The sequence below is a fragment of the Canariomyces notabilis genome, assembly GCF_033297395.1.
Source record: "Canariomyces notabilis strain CBS 508.74 unplaced genomic scaffold N656scaffold_11, whole genome shotgun sequence".
Taxonomy (NCBI): domain Eukaryota; kingdom Fungi; phylum Ascomycota; class Sordariomycetes; order Sordariales; family Chaetomiaceae; genus Canariomyces; species Canariomyces notabilis.
The window spans coordinates 632,976-651,320 of NW_027041833.1; the positions used below are offsets into that span (position 1 = coordinate 632,976).

At 54.7% G+C, this 18,345-nt stretch overlaps 6 protein-coding genes and 1 non-coding gene across 7 annotated transcripts; 3 read left to right on the plus strand and 4 right to left on the minus strand.

Moving 5' to 3' along the window:
* Positions 1-182: 182 nt before the first annotated feature.
* On the minus strand, positions 183-942 carry N656DRAFT_709588 (uncharacterized protein; the record flags this gene model as incomplete). The annotated part of the gene is made up of 2 exons (XM_064811606.1): positions 183-280; positions 357-942. 2 exons carry the CDS (start codon positions 940-942, stop codon positions 183-185), a joined length of 684 nt encoding a protein of 227 aa, XP_064670132.1.
* Positions 943-1,734: 792 nt separating this feature from the next.
* Positions 1,735-2,925, plus strand: N656DRAFT_779441 (alpha-acetolactate decarboxylase). Its single transcript, XM_064815192.1, has one exon. The coding sequence runs from the start codon at positions 1,998-2,000 to the stop codon at positions 2,712-2,714; it is 717 nt and encodes a 238-aa protein (XP_064670133.1). The 5' UTR covers positions 1,735-1,997; the 3' UTR covers positions 2,715-2,925.
* An 88-nt stretch (positions 2,926-3,013) lies between these two features.
* N656DRAFT_845315 (uncharacterized protein) lies at positions 3,014-5,181 on the plus strand. Its single transcript, XM_064819193.1, has 2 exons — positions 3,014-3,103; positions 3,167-5,181. The coding sequence occupies exon 2, from the start codon at positions 3,282-3,284 to the stop codon at positions 5,025-5,027; it is 1,746 nt and encodes a 581-aa protein (XP_064670134.1). The 5' UTR covers positions 3,014-3,103; positions 3,167-3,281; the 3' UTR covers positions 5,028-5,181.
* Positions 5,182-5,193: 12 nt separating this feature from the next.
* Positions 5,194-5,264, minus strand: N656DRAFT_t78. Its single transcript has one exon. It is a non-coding gene; the product is annotated as a tRNA-Gly (tRNA).
* Positions 5,265-6,661: 1,397 nt separating this feature from the next.
* Positions 6,662-9,904, plus strand: N656DRAFT_798342 (uncharacterized protein; the record flags this gene model as incomplete). The annotated part of the gene is made up of 1 exon (XM_064817749.1): positions 6,662-9,904. The coding sequence occupies one exon, from the start codon at positions 6,662-6,664 to the stop codon at positions 9,902-9,904; it is 3,243 nt and encodes a 1,080-aa protein (XP_064670135.1).
* Positions 9,905-10,449: 545 nt separating this feature from the next.
* N656DRAFT_768667 (phosphate transporter) lies at positions 10,450-12,375 on the minus strand (the record flags this gene model as incomplete). Its single annotated transcript, XM_064813642.1, has 4 exons — positions 10,450-10,652; positions 10,712-11,848; positions 11,910-12,236; positions 12,303-12,375. The coding sequence occupies 4 exons, from the start codon at positions 12,373-12,375 to the stop codon at positions 10,450-10,452; spliced, it is 1,740 nt and encodes a 579-aa protein (XP_064670136.1).
* A 3,966-nt stretch (positions 12,376-16,341) lies between these two features.
* Positions 16,342-16,964, minus strand: N656DRAFT_95729 (uncharacterized protein). The gene has a single exon (XM_064819413.1). It carries the CDS (start codon positions 16,867-16,869, stop codon positions 16,396-16,398), a length of 474 nt encoding a protein of 157 aa, XP_064670137.1. The 5' UTR covers positions 16,870-16,964; the 3' UTR covers positions 16,342-16,395.
* Positions 16,965-18,345: the final 1,381 nt, after the last annotated feature.

The window sequence follows — 18,345 nt, forward strand, 5'->3', positions numbered from 1 at the left end:
GGCGAGTTCAATGTTGGTCTAGCTCGAACGTTTTACGTTTTTCATATCATGTTAGTAGAAGCAGTTCAACTTCCTCCCTTCGTTGCTTCTGGTGCCTTAGTTGAAGTCACAATTGTATATGGAGTCCAAAGTCTCACTCAAAGGCTGTCCCTTAACGCAATTGGCACCCGAATCTCGATCACTCACTCCCAGGTCATGCCCAACCTCTGCAAAAACGACCACAGCGATCCCTTTCTCACATACCCACCGTACAGACTCTGCCACCACGCCGCGAACGAGCCTAATCAACGTCAGCTCAGCTCATAACCAGGCATACCCCAAGGACCTGAAAGGAGAACCAAAACGGAAAGACTCACCAGCAACAGGCCCCTCCCTCGCAAATCCCAAAAGCCTCAGCAGCCCAGGCACCAACCTGGCCATGACCCCGAGCGCCAGCACCGTGAGCAGCACCTCGGCCGCCACCTCGACAGGGTGGGCCTTGGCATAGTCCCACAGCTCGCGGAGCTCCTCTTGCGCGAGTTCTGTCGCGCGCGTGTAGGCCTCGGTCAGCGCCTCGCCCCAGTCGGCCTGGTGGTCCTGGGCCCATCGCAGCGTCTCCTCCAGCCCCCGCAGCACCCGCTCTGCGAGGTACTCGCTCCAGCTAGTCGCCGGTCCGACATTATCTGAGATCTGTTTGGTGAGGGTAGTTGGGGACGGGGCGGTGCGGATTAGGGTGAGGATCTTTGTGGCGCGCTCGTCGTCATGGGAATGGTCACGGTTCTTGGTTTTTCCTTCCTGGTTATTCGAGTCATGGTTCGGTGTGGTGGTGGAAGGGGCTGGCTCGAAGCGAGGTTTCTCGGTGATCAGGCGGTACTGCTTGTGCTGGGTGGTGGTTGGAGCGGGGTGTGGGTGCGCGTTCGGCAGCCCGCAGAGGCAGGTCAGAAGTGATGTGGGCAGGTCCATGATGATTATTGTCGAGTCAGGTCTGGTTATTTTGATGGAGAGAGTGTCGAGCTAGATGGGAAGTACACCCTGGGTTTGTAATTTTGTACGTTTGGAGAGAGTCTGAGATAGATGAGAGATGAGGGGTTGTTGTTGCCTGGAGCCTTTCGCTGTAGGCCTCGCTGCATAGGCCAGGTCATCAGGCTTGGATGCTGTGTAACGTTAAACAGCGCAGTCCATCCTATTGTCATTCGTGCTTTCCCGAGGTCCTCTTTAGCAGCATGCGGTCCAGCATCGTCGCCAGGAGCGATCGTGGTTACTGACACAGAGCCCCCCTACCCACCCCCGGATCTCTGTCCTGCTCAACAGGGTAGCCAGACAGTATGACTGCGAAGAACAAGCCGCTCAAATGCCTTCGAGGAGAAAGGTAGGCATGGCCCGATTCCCGTCAAGCAAACGTCAAACCTAACGGATCAAACGAACAGCATTAAGTATTAACTGGCAACTGGCAACTAACGGGCCGTACGAGGTCCAAACAGTCGGAGCTGACCAATTGGCTGACTTTCGATTTCATCCTCTTGGCTACTGAACAATACGTTTGATTCACCATGTGGAAGGAGCGTTCCCGACTCAACGAGTTAAAGCGAAAGCAGAATTTGAAGTTGAAGTTTTGTTTGTCATTGAACGTTAGCCGTAACCCTAACCCTACACCCAGCGGTGCAACCTCCCTGTTTACTGTTTAGGTACTTTGCTTACTCTGGACTCCTGAGAGCCTGGACTGCTACACCAATTCCAAAGTACCTGTCTGTATCACCGCTCGCATTCGCACCGTTAATTGCGAGCATATTACTGAGCCAGTCAGCACGCATTGCAGCGAGTAAGCAAAAGGTGGACTTTCTATCTTGGTTTTGGGCGTCGCTGAGTCGCTGACTGAGGCCCCAATGCCCCATACAGTTCCCCGGAGCTCCGATTCCGGCACCTGGAATGCTCTCAGTCGACTTTTTACCCCCCAAAGCTTCACGAGAAAACCCGAGGTCCTTACACAGTCAACAACAGAATTAGCGAGTGCACGCAACATGGCCTGCAATGAGGTGTTCCAATACTCCATCGTATCAGCCCTCATGGACGGTGTGGCGACCCACGGCACGCCCATTGCCCGAGTCCTCGCCCAAGGCGACCACGGGCTGGGCACCTTCCGCAACATGGTCGGCGAGATGATTGTGGTTGACGGAGAAGTCTACCAGATGAAAGCCGACGGCTCCGTTGTTCACATCTCCAACCCCGAAGAGACCGTCACGCCCTTCGCTACTGTGACGCGATTCCGCCCAACGATGCACACAAGGATATCCTTGACAGGCAAGGAGGACCTCGAGGCCCTGCTGACGCGTCTATTCCCAGCCGCGAAAAACCACTTTCTGGCCGTAAGGATGGATGGAGTGTTCAGGAGGATCCATTTCCGGACCGCTGGAGGCCAGATATCACCGAGGGAGGGGATGGTCGATGTGTGTGCGCGGCAGACGGTTCACAGCTTTGAGGGCGTGAAGGGAACCATTTTTGGGTTTCGTTGCCCCCAGTACGTGATGGGAATAAACGTGGCAGGAGACCACATGCACTTTATTACCGACGACAGGCAAAGGGGAGGGCACATCTTGGCATTTGAGACCGAGGGCGAGGTGGATGTTGCCGCTGCGCAGATGTCCAATTTCCACCTGGAGTTACCGACCGAGGATGACGAGTTTAATCAGGCGACTTTGGTGCTCCAAGCTCAGGGCATTAAAGCGGTTGAGGGATAACGTTAACGCAAGTCTGTCAACTGCTGCTGTTTAGGTCAAGAGGGCGGTCGTCCAGCTCGAGCTACAGCACCAGTAGCCAAGTTGGTCACATATAGAAAAGGAAAAGGTTCTGATATAGACTGAATTGCAGGTAAACCCGGCTCGAGCCCGGGTCAACCACAACGGTAACATAACCGCATTGTCCAGTATTGATAGCGAATAATCTATGCTCAATACGGAATATTAACCGAGAATAGGGGCTTACGAGTACAAAATCCCACGTTGGTATCTTAGCTCACTCCTCTCCTTCCCACCGAATCACACAGTTGGAAAAGCCACCATGCCCGTGGAATCTGAAAGTTCAAGACCTGAACCACATCATGCCTACATGTATGCTTCGTACTGTCGTTGAAAGACGACGGTAAGACGTCCCTTCTGGTTCTAACAACCTGCAAACCTCGCAGGCTCACCGCGACTTAGCCGGCACTTTCATTCTTATTCCCAGTCCCTGACTGAGCTCCCTCAGGAGTCAAAACGAATGCCACTGGGCTGGGAGAAGTTAAACCACCGACCTGAAACAAAGAGAAGATGGCAGCCGTTGTTCGATATGTAGCTACCATTCTTCTGGCATCCAGCTGCATCGCGCTCAGCGCAGCTCCAAGTTCAAACAACAGAACATTTGGCCCTAGCGAAGAAGCCGCCCGGCAGAACGCCTTCGCCATCTTCAACGCCGTGCACTCGGCCTTCCGCCAGTGGGGCTCTTCGCTCAACCACAACGGTCTCTCGGCCTTTCTGGTCACGGTGCCCGAGGGCGTCGTCCTCCATCACGGCACTTCAAGCCCAAACCCCCCGCCAGGGCCGGAATGGCTCGCCTTTGAGATTGAGCACGCCGAGCTCTTCGCTCGCCCGCGGAGGGAGAAGTGCCCTACGAAATATGGATGCCCGCCGTACTCCAAGCCCACTAATCACCACCCCTCACTGCATCACTCTGAGCAGCAGCAACAACTTGAAACCACCACCAAACAATTTACGGGCGAAACCTTAGTGCACCAACACGAACCACCTGCCGATGAGCACGACGACTCCGACTCCGACTATGGGGAACACGGCTACCTGCACCTGTACCGCACCACCGCCCCGCTGCGCCTGCTCTACCTAGACGGGATGAGCGCGGGCAACACGGCCATGGGCACGCTCGATCTGCAGGACCTTGTGCTGCGCGGCGAGCGCGACGCAGACATCATGGACGAGCAGGCCCGCGCGGCCGCGCTGTGCGCCCTTCTGGCCGCGGACTGGGGTTTGCACGGCGTGCTGCGCATGGAGGCTGGGTTTGAAATCATCAAATGTGCGCCGTTCCTGGACGGGATGGAGTTACTGGAGGCTAATCGGCGTCCTGAGCGCAGGCCTGGATTGAGTTTCGGTGGTGGTGGTGGTGGTGGTGGTGGTGGTGCGAGAGAGGGCCCAGGTGGCGGGACGGAGGGTTACACCCGCGTACACACGCTCGAGCTGGTGCGGGCGCTGGCGCAGCGGTACCACGGGATTGGCGGCGGGAGGGTGGTGGTGGACTACTCCAGCATGGTGTCTGGGCTGTTTTACGACGTGAATCTCACCAACCCTGACGCCAGCCGCGCGGCGTTGCCGAGGCTGGTTGGGCTCTCGGACGGGGAGTTGCGCGGGATTAAGGAGAGGGTTGAGGAGGTGGTACGAGCAAGGCGCGAAGGTGGGAAGAGGGTTGTTGACTGGCAAGGAGTTACGGATTTGATTGTCGCGAGGTATGCGGACCGGCTCATGTACATGGCCTGGCATATCGATGCCCTCGAGGACATGCAGGGCGAGGTCAATGCTCTGCTGAATACTTACATCGACTATGGGGCCGAGGACAAGGGATTCAAGGCCGCCACTGCGCGCTGTTCGAAGCATTATACCAGAACAGTGCGACCTGAGACGCTAGAGGACGGCGTAATCCTCACGGCCCTCGAGACCGTAACGTTCAGGATCTGCCGAGTCTTGTTCGATGTGCGAGAGTTGGTCGTTGGAGATACTAAAGCCGGTGAAGAGGCCTTTACATATGCCAAGTTGATGCTGCGAGGGCTCATGGACCAGTTGAGGTGGACAAGATGGAAGGAGTGTCTTGGTTGTGGTTACCATGAGGTTTGTTTCGTCCCTATGTGGCCATTTGGCGACAAGGACTCGTATGAGCGGCCAAATTGTAGGAACGCTACCTCCATCCAAAATGGATGGCGGGACAACGGGTATTGGGAGTGGCCCAGAAGACGGAGGCCAGGGCATGGACAGCTCGGGGAAGATGTCGAGGATAAGCCAGGTGATCTATGAGACTGACATCTGTCCATTTGTTCACGTATGAGATACCTCAACTTGTTGTTATTGCATTGCAGAGACAGGTGAGGTATACAAAACTTTGAAGACCGTGGTTAGGTTTGGAATGGGTAAAAATGTTGATACATCTGCGAAAAAAGCAGAACCACACCAAAAGAATGACTGCGTCAGCCGCGAATCGAACGCGGGGCCCATCGATGGCAACGATGGATTTTACCACTAAACCACTGACGCGTTATGATTGGATGAAATGCAGTCCCCGGAACACAGCTGTTGAGCATCTTCCTACCCGTCGGTGTATACCGCGACCTCGGCAGCGCCCCTAATGTTCCTATGTGCTGTAGAATTAAGGGCCTAGAAGTAGTCGCTGCTTGATACTCTGATACTAGGAACTTCATCCATTAGCCCGTCTTGCTGCCAGCCCACCAATGCACCTGCAAAACATGGGGGAAGTAGAGTAGTAAAACCGCATGAAGTCGTGAGAATGAGTTGTCTTGTACTCCGATTTTGCTGCCATGGTTCCTGTCTGGGTTTCAGTGTCCATTAGTCATGGTCACCCTTCTGGCCATGACCATCATCATACGCCGTAGAGCCAGCAGAATCAGCAGTACGTCAGGTCCATGGCATGATGGCAACCAAACCTGTTTCAACCGGCCGGTGGCGGCTGAGCGTCTAGGTAAAGATTGAATGGTTGCTGGTGAACAATATCGCTATTGGAGCATGCGATTTCAGTGCGCCATGACTAAGATTTTCGGCTTGTCATGGACTTAGCCTCGGACGATGAAGGCATAAGCACTCGCAGAGAGAGCAGGCAGTCTTCTGATGATTTGGATGCAAGAGCTTCCAATAATAAACCAGAAGGAGCGAACAAAGGCACTGAGTCGTAGATCCCATGGAAATGGCACGCACTCTCTCAACGTGCGGAATGTTTCGTTGAAGAGATCACTCGAGCTCCTTCCGCGATTGCTTGATATCTGCAGGTGGCTTTAATCCCGCTCAGTTGTTGTTTTCCTGTCACTTTCCCGTGAGTCACAGAATACGCAGGAGCACATATTCAACTCCATGTCCCCAAGAATAGGTAAACATACATGTACCTATCGAGTCTTGTGCTTCGACAAGTAACGATAGTGCGGTTGGGTCAATAACAATGTGATCCTAGGCGAGCATTTGTAAGGATCTGCATAGAAAAGAGTCTTCGTGTCATACAGATCATCCTCAACTCTTTGTGATGCACTTATCCAATGTTCTAGTAGAATGATGGGCCGTGAGTCCACAATGTCAGCATAAAGGCAACTTCACATCAGGGGTAACTTACAATACGCAACCCCAATCTGAAGGGTGCCATGTCGATGATGATGTCGTCGCGATGTTGCGCTCTTGCACAAGATTAAGTGACCCTCGGCGAAAGGGGCTCGGCGAGGGGAGCTCTTTCTTGCTCATGACCATCGTTGCTCGCAGTTTTCCAAACACGACAACAAAACCTTTTCTTCTCGTAGCTGTGAGAAGGCACCGATCTCTTCTTTTCACAGCAACAACTTGAAGCCAACAATCCGACTGCGAAGAATCGTACTGTAGCAAGCCACCCGGCCGGACTTGGTAGACAAGCATCAATCAAGGCAAAGCACGCCGAGATGGATGACACTGAAAAGACCAAGACCGGACTGCCCGTCGGGCCTCGTGGTAATGAACCCAAGTCGACGGACGCAGGGAGCCATTACCCCCTCTTCGCCCGGCCGCCCGAGACCCCAGTTCAGCGCTTGCAGCAGACCCAGTCGGCGGCATCCAACCAGGCTTCGACCGCGACTCCCATCATCACGGGTTCATCAAACCCCGTCGCCTCTTTCCAACGCTCTATTGCTGTCACCCAACAGGGACAGGGAAACAGCCAGCACCCGCCTCAGCAAGCCCTTCCGCTGCGTTTTTCAAACCAACAGGCCCCTACATACCCTCCCTCCATCCTGAACAGCTTGTCTCGAGCCCTACCACCGCCTGTCCCCTACCCCTCTCACTATTTCCGCAACGAGCATGAGACCAAAAGCACAGCATCCCAGCACGGACTGGACTGGAAAAGGCTGTTCTCTTACGTCACCAACAAGCTGAACGAAGATACTCGCGAGATGCTGTCCCAGCCCGTCCCCGATGTCTTTGATTATTACGGCGAGGAGCACGAGACCAAGAGCAGAGCAGCCAAGGAGGTGCGGGACTCCATGAAGCGCTCCTCCGACCTCCAGGACAAGTTCATGAACTCGCTAGATCCTGGTGGGGTGTTGCACGTATCCAAGAAAGACTTTGTGAACTTCGTGTCCGCCATCGGGGTACTTTCCCAGGTAGGACCAGTCCCAAGTATCTCCGACCTCCGGGCGAAGGGAGTGCAGAATCCTATGCCCAGTATGAGCTCTGAGGTCAACCAGCTCCAGCATCGACAAGAGAGCCAACCCGTCGCTCACTCGCCAGCCCAGAGACCCCTCGCCTTTGCAGATCTCCTCAATCTTGCGACCGCCCGGGCCCCGAATCAAGACCCAACTGTTGTGGCTCGCCCTAACCAGGGCCTTCTGCCCTCGGCGCTCCCAAAGCGGAAGCTCAACACCGCGATTCCATCAAATCAGCCCTTGGCGCAGAACGCCGCGAATGCGAATCCGTCTCAGCAGGTCAACCAGGGCCTCTTGCCTTCGGCGCTCCCAAAGCAGGACCTCAATACTGCGATGCCATCGAATCAAACCTTGAATGGTGTAGCTTCCCCGAAGCAAGGTCTGTTGCCCTCCGCGCTTCCGAAGCAGAATCTCAACGCTTCCATGCCGCAGAACTGTAACCTGAGCGGTGCGAACACGAATTCCATTTGGACGAACCAGGGCCTCTTTGGCCTGTTGCCCTCGGCACTTCCGAAGCAGAAATCCATTCTCGAATCCGCTCCGAATCAAGACCAGAAACCAATGGCTCGCTCGAACCAGGGCCTCCTGCCCTCGGCGCTCCCGAAACAGAATCTCAACCCTGCGATGCTGCCAAATCAGAGCCTGAGCATCGCGAATACGAACCCGTTCCAGAAGGCCAACCAGGGCCTGTTGCCCTCAGCGCTCCCGAAGCAGAATGCCAATCCTGCTCCAATGACACCGATGCACAACTTGAACGCCGCGAATGCAAACCCCTTCGGCCAGGCCAACCGGAGCCTATTGACCTCCGCGCTCCCGAAGCAGAATGTCAACCCTGCTCCAGTGACACCGATGAACAACCTGCCCGCCGCGAACGGGGACTCGTTCCAACAACCCCCGCAGCAACCCGCTCAACATCCTATCCAGGAACAACCCGTCCAGGAACAACCCGTCCAGGAACAACCCGTCCAGGACCAACCCGTCCAAGACCAACCCGTTGAGGAACAGCCCGGACTAGGACTAGGAATAAAAAAATGGACCGCCGGGGAAGTCGAGACCTTCGGGTTGGGCCACGAATATGGCTTCATGTCGGGCTTCGAGTGGGGCCAGATGAACATCCAGAGGACCTCGTACGCCGCGGGATTCGAGTACGGGCGTCGGTCGGCTTCGCCCGTCGCTTACAAGCTCCACCTGGCGGCTCTCACCGAACTTGCCTGGCAGGCGCGCGTCATCCAAACCAACCACCGCGAGATGCTCAGGCAGGGCACGCTCGAGAAGTCGCTGGATGATTTCGCCCAATCTGCTCAGAAACTCGTTGAACTTACGGTCGAGGCCGCGAAAAAGGAGGAGTTGACCTCTGAGGAGTATCGCGAGGTCGCTGAGAAGGGCAAATATTCAGACTTCTTGTCCCTGGCGGTGGCGGAGCCTGCTGTTCCCGAGCGGAGTCCCGGGGAAGACGGCCAGCCGGGCCCGGCGGGGGCTATGCCTCAGCTTCAGCGTGCTGTTCAAGACCATGTCCCCGAGCCTCGTCTCGAAGATGACCTACAGCCTGCTGTTTCCCAGCCTTGTTTAGGTGACGGCCTGCCCGGACTGGCGGTTGCTCAGGCTCAGCGTGTTAACCCCGTGACGCCTCTTCTTGACGGCGGCTGGCCGGGCCTGACTGTGGCTCAGCCTGCTACTCCCGAGCCTCGTTTTGACAATGGCCTGGCTGGTATTGGTCAGCCTGCTGTTCCTGAGCATCACATCGGTGACGGCCTGGCGGGCCTGGCGATGGCTCCGCCCCAGCCTTCTGCTTCCCAGGAGCCTCGTCATGGCGATGTTCTGGCTGGTAGTGGCCAATCTGCTTCCCAGGAGCCTCGTCTTGGCGATGGCCTGGCTGGCATTTGTCAGCCTGCTGTCCCTGATCTTTCTCCCGGCGATGTCTTCGCATTGCGTCAACTCTTAATGAGTCGACTCGCTGATCCCCTGCCTCGTCTTGGCGATGGCCTGGTTGGCTTTAATCAGCCTGCAGTCCCTGATCTTCTTCCCGACGATGGCTTCGCATTGGGTCAACTCGTAACGGGTCAACCTGCTGTTCCCGAGCCTCATCTTGGCGACGGCCTGGCGGGTATCATCGGTTTGGTTGGTGCCAACAATGGTGTGGGCGGTAACTCGAGTGGTGATGCTGCTCTTGCTGGCGGTGGTGTCGCAGGGGGCGTTGACATGATGGTTGGCATCGAAGGTGCTGTGGGTGGTGGTAGCAGCGACGACGACGATTCTGTTACTCTTGACGGTGATAAAATTGGCGGCGGCGACGGTCTGGCTGATGGTGGTGGTGCCGCGCTGGGTGATGTTGGTGATGCTGCTGCCAATATTGAGGACGTAGGAGAAGCTCACAGTGGTGAGACTAGAGAGATGGTGAAGGATGGAGGTGATGAAATGGACATTGATGATGGGTTGAGAGAGATGGACGAGTCCCTGGATTTGATGGATCATGGGGAGCTCTTTTATCCAAAGGAAAAGCTGTGAAGTTAGGAATCACAGCCTAGTGTCAGTGGGGATGGGGACAGTATCAGGTACGGAAAACTGTGCATTCACACGGCGTTGGCTCAGTCTGGGCATGGAGCGGTTTTTATAATGATGCCATGGCTGGGACAACTGTTGAACTATTGTCTAGACTACTTGTGTCTTTAGAGAAATCTTGTCTTGAGAGGTCAGGTACTGGTTTTCTGATTGCGACAACTCACATCTTGGGGCATTGTGAACAAAGGGTGAGAGCATCCCTTCGATAATGCATCGTTATTGTCAGCACAGAGCGCACAACCAAACCCTCAAACCTGGAACATTCACCACAGAGGTGCAGGTGACCAACGAGTATCCAAGAACAACCTCAAAGGAGGTGTGATCTTTTAAATTCATGCACAACTTGCTTCAGCACACTGTCATACTTCAGGGTATTTCGCATTTCAAAGGCTATGCATCCAAGTTCAACACCCCCGTCCACTCCCCAGGCTCATGCATATTACAAAGATATCTTGAGTGAATCACATAAGAAAACCAGAGGGACCAATCCATTAATCCGACATGCCCCAACGGGGAGCATTGATGATGATGCCCATCAGGCAGCCCGAGATGATACCGGTCATGGGAAGCGTAATGATCCAGCCGCCGTAGATCCAGGCGACCATACGCCAGTTGATGGTCCGCCACGTGCCAGAGCAGAGACCAACACCGACGGTAGCGCCAGTGATGCACTGGGTGGTGGAGACAGGGAGCTCTGCAGATGAAATTAGCACCCATGTGTGTTGCGGATGGACAAAAACTAGATATACTTACTCAGCCGGGTGGCCATGATGACCGTGATCGCAGAGCCAAGCTCCATGGAGAAACCACGCGAAGGTGATTGCAGAGTCAGGCGGTTGCCCAAGTTCCTCATGATGTGGTAGCCGTATGTCCAGAGACCAATGACCAAGCAGGCACCACCGAAAACCAGAATCCAGACGGGAACCTCAGCTTTGCCCTTGGCCGGGAGAGCCATTTCGTTCCAGATCTGATAGACGCTTGCATAAGGGCCAATAGCATTGGCGATATCGTTCGCGCCGTGGGTGAAGGAAGCCGTCATAGCGGTCATAACCTGCAGGAAACTGTACATGTACTCGGCCTTGTTGTCGTAGTGGGCGGCGTAGGCGTGCACCTCATCGAGATTGCGGGAGAGCGCGCTCTTGTTGTCCTGAGCTTTGACCACATCCTGGTCGACACCGCGCAGCAAGGCCCACTTGACGTACCAGAAGAGCACAGGGACGGAGTACCAAACGCCTTCGGGCTTGGGGCCGACGAGACTCTTGCGGGGTGGGGCCTGGGGAGCGCTGGGGCCCTCAGAGCCAGCGTCGGAATTCTCGCCATTGGAAACCTTCTTCTCGGTACCCTCAGCACCAACACCTTCAACGTCGCCACGCTCGGCAGCTTTGCGTGCCGCAAGCTCCTCCTTGGTGAGGCGGCCCTCGTAGTAGTCCTTGACGACTTGGACATCCTCGGGCATAGGCGGGGGAGCAGGGCGGCGAAGCAGAAGAAGACCGAGAGGAATATGCCACCAGCGGAGCTGCCAGTCGTCGCAGAGGACAACGCGGTACATCCAGGGCACAATCGTGATACTCATGAGGAGACCCCAGCCGGCACCTACGCCAACGATCGTGCCGGCAATCTCGGGATCAGTAAGGTTGATGGTGTAGCCACCGCCCTTCCAGAGAAGCAACATGGTGAGCAGCGCAGCCGTGAGGGCGAAATAGAAGGGGACGTAGAGCAAGGCTTTGACGGCAGGGTTCTTGCGCAGCATGACGCCGTACTTAGTGATTGTGAAGAGGATGGCGGCGAAGCAACCAGACAGGCCAGGCGCAATGATCCATGCAAGGAAGACTTGGACAACGCCAGAACTGATGGTCGCAGTACCGCCTCCGGAACCGACCCACGTAATACCTATCAAAAGCCTTTTGTCAGCAACGTTTTGGGTTCGGTTCAGATGCTCATTCAGCCTTACCACTAGTACCAACGGCGGCAACACCCATGCCGATTACGCCGCCCATGATGGAGTGTGTGGTGGAAACGGGCATGCCAACGCGGGTTGCGAAGGTCAGGTACAGCGAGGAAGCAACCACGGCGCACACCATCCCGAGCATGAGAAGCGCAGGGTCATTTTCGAAGAGGGACGTCTTGATAATGCCCGTTCGGATCGTGTCGGCAACGCGGGCACCCACACCGACTGAGCCAGCAAACTCCATTATGGAGGCGAGCACCATTGCTTGGAGATATGTCAACGACTGTGAAGCGACCGAAGTCGCCCACGAGTTGGCCACATCGTTGGCACCTGCAAGGCAAAATCTCTGTCAGTCACCATTCCGAATCTTTGAAGGGTTGAGCAACAGATGCTCACCAATGTTCCACGCATCGAGCGCGGCGAAAATGGTGCCAATGGCGAAAATGTAGTCGTACTGATGGAAAGGCATCGCGGCGGACGGGCAGTGCCTTGGCGCCTTTTTACTGTCGCGTGCTCAAAAAGAAGCTGCAACAGCAACTCGGGCGGGTTGAAGAGATCGACCTTGACTGAAGAGGAGATGCAGATGCAGGCCGGAATGTCTTGGTATTTAAACCATCGGGAAGGCAGGGCCTGCTCGAAGGGACCTGATGTAGCACACACGTGTGTCTTGGCTTCGCCCACCTCGCTCGGTTGCAGAGAGAGTTTAGCCCCTCGATTGTTCGCTAACGTTGAGGCGGAAGCCCATTTTGCACACCACCCACGGCGGCGCCGCGTCTTGGCGGCTCGATAGACCCACCGAGGTCGAGAGCAACAGCGGGACTTGCCATCCTGTCGAGGGACCTGGATTTGCTGTTGTGCGCCAGAAACAGTCCAATACCGCGGACGAAGAGGGGGGTCCAGGTATTTCAGGGCGGTCTTGGCAGGCCGAGTGGGTCAGTGGCAGATGGGCCCTGTGCGTCTGCTGGCCTCTCAGAGCGTTGCCTTCAAAACGTGCCCGGCGGAGACTGCTGGCGTGGGCGCACCTGCTCGGTCAAGCAATCAGGAATCTCAGCAGTTGCTCTCGAGTTGTTTGGTGTGGGAAACAGTTTAGCGTTGCATCTTTGTTAGCTGCATGGCGCCTCCCGCGGCCGATGCACAAGCTCCCTACCCACGCAACATGGCTTGGAATGTGGATATGGATAACCTGCAAAGAATGACCCTATTCCGCCCTATTTGCGCTCACAGACATCTCAGATTCGGCAGAAACCATGTCCCCAGAATCCCAAAGAGATCAAAAAGCAAACCTACAAGACTTGGCTTCTGGTTCGCCTCACCGAGCACGTCAACCTGCCGGGCCCGCCACGCCGGGATTGCCACTCAGTAGTGAACACTAGCATAAGAAACCGCAGATTCTGTTCCTCGGCGGGTCATCCCCATATTGGTGGCGAGCATGGTCTGGCCGCCACTGGACTGGGGGAGACCCAGCAGGTAACGGAGCCGCATAACAGTTAGATATTCTACATTATCGACTTTGATTCAGGAGGGTTCAAGCCAACAAACAGGCCCATTCATCTCCTCGCACGTGGGAATTGTCCAATAAGTGGTGGAACACAGAGCGTAAGACATCGGCACTAATTTTAAAAGTACGCCGATTCACCAAGCTCCATCTGCGCAAAATTCTGGTGTTGCAGATTCGATAATTCGAAGCACTCGTAGCATTTGGAAGTCCCGATCTTGAGACGTGAGGTTGGATGGCATGCGCGCCAAGAGCGGAATCGTGGCTTGGCATTGTGGGGCCCTGAAATCCCGGCAAGGGACAGGGATCTCGATTGCCAGCGCAGCAGCCAATCATGTTGCGAGAAACAGCAACGTGCCGCAACGTCCAACATCCACTCGCTCGTTCAACTCAACGTTGGGGTTGTATCTTCTTCCCTCTGCAGTCTGCACACTTTCGTCGCTGGCAGATGCGAACGAACCACAGGTCCAACCACACACCGAACGACAGAAACAGGATTCAGGATGCGGACCCGTGATTTTATCATTGCAGCCAAACGCTAGCCGGGCAACATACCCGAACAGGCATGTCGTCGATTTCCGAGGCTGAAGAGACGCATGTGCTTCTCGCTGCAATGTGGGCAAATGCACAAACTATTGTATGTACGGAACAAATCTTACTATTCGCTGGCCACAAGCGATGTTCGGCACGGGTAAGCCGAGAGGCCTCACCGAAAAGCCTTACCAACACAACATCACGTTCGCCATGACTAACGGCTGGGTTGGGTGTTCATCAGTGTAAAAAAGAACTCATCACTGTCATCAGTCGCCAGTCGCGCCTAGGCAGGAGAGCTGCCCGGATTCAGGACCGACCCAGAGCCCAGGTGAGCCACCTCGCCAGGAAACGCTACCTCATCTGGGACTCGGCTCTGCTCTACGGGGATCTTCGAAAATCAACCAATGAAGCGAAACCTACCTCATCGACAGCGAAACCAAAACGCTCCCGCTTGACCTTCCCACGCTCCCACGCTACCTACACTTCCGCTAAGCATCCTTGCTGACCATTCAGGTATATTACACTGCATGTGTAGTATTCGATACTATACTTCGCAAACATCCCGCTCTCTCCACATTACAGACAGAGGCGCACATGGCGTGCTGGTCAATGTCACACTGCATCTTTCCAGTGTCCCGTCGCGGGAGTCACTACCATGGTGTCGGGACTCTCCGCTTGCTCTTGGAAACCTGGCCATGGAACAGTCGATATTGTGTTTGACATGCTGGGTTTGATCAGCGTCCGGACCGTCTCCCTGCTGTGTGATCGGCTACTACACGAGTGGCAGCCGGGCTGTCATGGTAACCTGCTGACCTGCATAGGGGTCTACTCCCCCTGTCTCTCCAGATTAGACGCTTTGCGATGCCTATATCAGAACCCGAACCTTTAACTGCAGGTGGCTTTCCTGAGTAGCCTTGAGTACATATCATGGCACAGGCCCAATGACTTGTCGGACTGACTGGAGTGGCGTCTGAGACTCGACCGCGTTGCGGCGGTCAAAATGCCTGGCCCAAACGGCAGCCCGCTTTGAGCCTCGCATACGGAGGCAGTCTCTATATGATGAACAGTGCACTTCGTAAAATGACAGCACTGTCAGTCGACTCCACCCCTTTGGGATCTTGAACTCGTCGGCCACCGCCAACAGTCTCCACATGTAGACAAATGCAACCACTGCTCCGAGAGAGCCGGTTTGGATCGGTGGCGGTTTTTGCCCCTGCGATTTATCGGACAAGAGCAAAACGCCTGGCATATACACAGAAGTCAGAAGCAGAGCCTCATACTCCGTACGCCAAAGAGGCGGTTCCGGCCCCCACGCTTTTCCGGTCTGGTACTTTGCCCGAGGCAGAAAACATGAAGACCGTTACGACCGGACAGGCCGGTGCTAGAGGCAGCATGCTTCCGAGGTTGACGTTGCGTCCAATGGCACTACTCGGCACCAACATGAGTGTGCTGCTCTGATCTTTACCTGGATTAGCCAACCCGATGGCTCCTCAATCTACGGCGCTACGCCGCTTGAATCAATCCCTCACTCTTACGGACTCAGGGTCCGGAATCATTCACTAATGTACCCATGGATGTCCGCATCTCCGCTCCACAGTAGCCTCGGACGGACAAACATCCCAGTCGGGCCGGGTGGATTCGGGGGTTTTCTGGCCTCCCTACTGTCAGTGTCTGGTATGATCCCTTTGTAACCAGTCCCTAATTATAGCGTCACCTCCTCCTCCGCCAATAACAACACAGAAAAGACAGAGCAAGAAGAATGTTCAGATCAAAAAATCTGTTTGCCTTCAGCGGCTGTCCAGAGTGAGACTTCCTCTGCTGTGGCAGTCTATGTCCAGGGCTAGAACGATCTTCCTGGCTACATCCCGAATCTTCCAGACTTCAACGATCTAAGGGAGGGGCCTGGACGCCGGCGGATGGTGTGCCCGGAGCCCTAAGATCATACCGCCCTGCAGTCCAGAGCCGTCTTCATTGCGCTCCCTCCGACTCAATTTCATTGCGCTGCCCCTATCCTCCGGATTCGAATCTCGAACCTATCGTGGACGGATTGAGGAATTGCGCAACGGTCACCGTTGGGAAAAGAGGAAAAAAGAGAAGGAGGAGGAGAAAAAAACTAGAAAGGAAAAAAAGGCGAAGGGAGGGAGAAAAGGGGGCCCGTGGCTTTACATGTAGGGCGAAACAAGTCCCCTTCAAATGCAACTTTCAACTTTCACGGCACACACGAGAAGGCTGAAAGTTGCCAGAAAATACTTCAGACATAATTCGAATCCTCCACGTTTGCCTCCCACATCCGCCATTTCTACTAGCGAAGTTGGCCCCTTGGGCACATCGATAGGTGTTAGTTACTGTTAGAGCCGATAGCATCTCCTCTCTTCGTAATCCAGCAACCTCACTGAACATGGCCATTTCCCTTTCCTTTCCCCTTTCCTTTGCCTTTCCCCTTGCCTTTGCCCATGGCTTTCATATTGTTCTTTCCCTTTCCTTTGCCTTTCCCTTTACCCCTATTATTTGCCCCATCTTGCGCGCAATCGCCTTGCGCCTGGCCCGGAATGGGAGTAGCAGTCGCAAAATCGCAAGCAGTGTCTGGCAAGTCCGATGGCAAGGCGACGTCTCCTGTTGGAGCTGGGTTAGGGATGGTGATGGGATGTGAAACGTCCTCAACATCTTCACTTGCTGCAGAACACCAGTCAGCGCTCGGGGTAGCGTCAACTCCCTAGGCGGGTTGCGCTCACTGGATCCAACATAATCCGTCGGATCAAATTGCCCGTTCACTCCATGATCCCGCTCATCCAGGGAAGCGCGTCCATATCGAGCCCACATAGTGCCATGTACCGTACGAGCACCGTCGAGGCGTCGAAGATGATAGGCCGAGGATGAGCCCCAAAGCAGGAGCAGGGGAAGGAGGGCGGCGTATAGTGACGAGTAGATTTTCATAATTGCGAGACGCGGAAATGAAGACTAAGTCGGGTGTAACTGGAATACACCGAGGACCGGTCAGGACTCAATGCCGACTGGAGGTAAACAAAGGGGGCCTATAGATTGAGACTTAAAGCAACGACTCGGAATCAATGGTGATGGAGTAGACCGGAGCAAGAGGTCGTTGCAGTCACGGCGTCATATAAATATGGTCCTGTGCAATGTCTCAACCCTGCATCCAGTCTGCTGGCTGAGTTACGGGCCTCTCACTCCAGGTCTCTGGGATTGCCCATTGCCGCCTGTAGTAAGGTGGCATCTGGGGATGGCGGTATGTCATACATGGCGTTGTTTAAGGCCTTAAGTTCAAAGGAAGCCACAATTGAGGTCAGTGCCTAACTGGAGGTACGGATTGGTGCCTCTGTGAACTGCTATGTATGTCTGTACAGGGGCTCAGGGGTTGACTGGCCAATCCGAAACCCCAAAGTTCAGCCTCATGTTACAGAGACGGCGATACGCTGCGAAAGGACACAGGAAGGCATGCGATAAGCGAGCTGGCTCAAATTGTTGGAGACTTTAGTGGTCGAATATCCATCATGGTTTCAAGAGTTTATATAAGCATCAAGCTCTACACTACATCTAAGCTCTTAGGTACGTCACAACCGGCTGTACCTGAACGACTTTGGCACCTTCTATATGCCTTGTACCTTGATGGAATTCTATACTCTAACATTACTGCAGTCCTAAGAGTTGCTCCGTCACTATCTCGACGAAGAAGCCAAGACTTAGATACTAAAGAGAGGCCGCGGAAAATGCGAAGAAACCTAAGAGTTGGCACAGCACAGCAGCTGGGCTTTTGTCATAAGGCTACGGTTTAATGATGACAGTCCTGGGATTTTTTTATGAGGCTTACTGTTAAGGTCTTGTCTTGTTCTGAAGCGGGGAACCCGCTCCTGTTGGGCCAGAGTTGTTGATGTTCGTCCCGCGGTCTTGAAAGGGTCTCCTGACGAGTCCTAGCACTGACCTGACCTCATTTCTTTACCCCAATAGAACATCAGTTTATCTATCTCAGCTACCTTGAGCATCATATGTTTTCTTGCAATCAATCATAAGCAGTTTATATGAGCGCCAAGCAAGGACCATCCAGCCTGGCCCTCCATTCCAACCCCTTTATGCCATGCTATAACTTCTCTCCGCCGTGCCTTGTCACCAACGCAAAGCAAAAGAAATAAAGGGTAACAAGAAAGAAGAAAAAAGGAACAGAAGAGATAGGAGTTGTGGACCGTCGACGCGTTAAGCCCCAGTTGGAATCAAGGCTGGAATCCATCACTTGTGAGTTGGACCTGAGCTGCTCCAAGTCTTCGGCAATGGTTCAACAGGTGAGTTGCACCGACAACATAACCTGAGGTTGCACACCGCCATCTAAGACTTCGCTCCCTGCATAGGATGCACCTGCCTCACTAGGTAGGTACCTCTCTATGCCAGCAAGCGTACTGA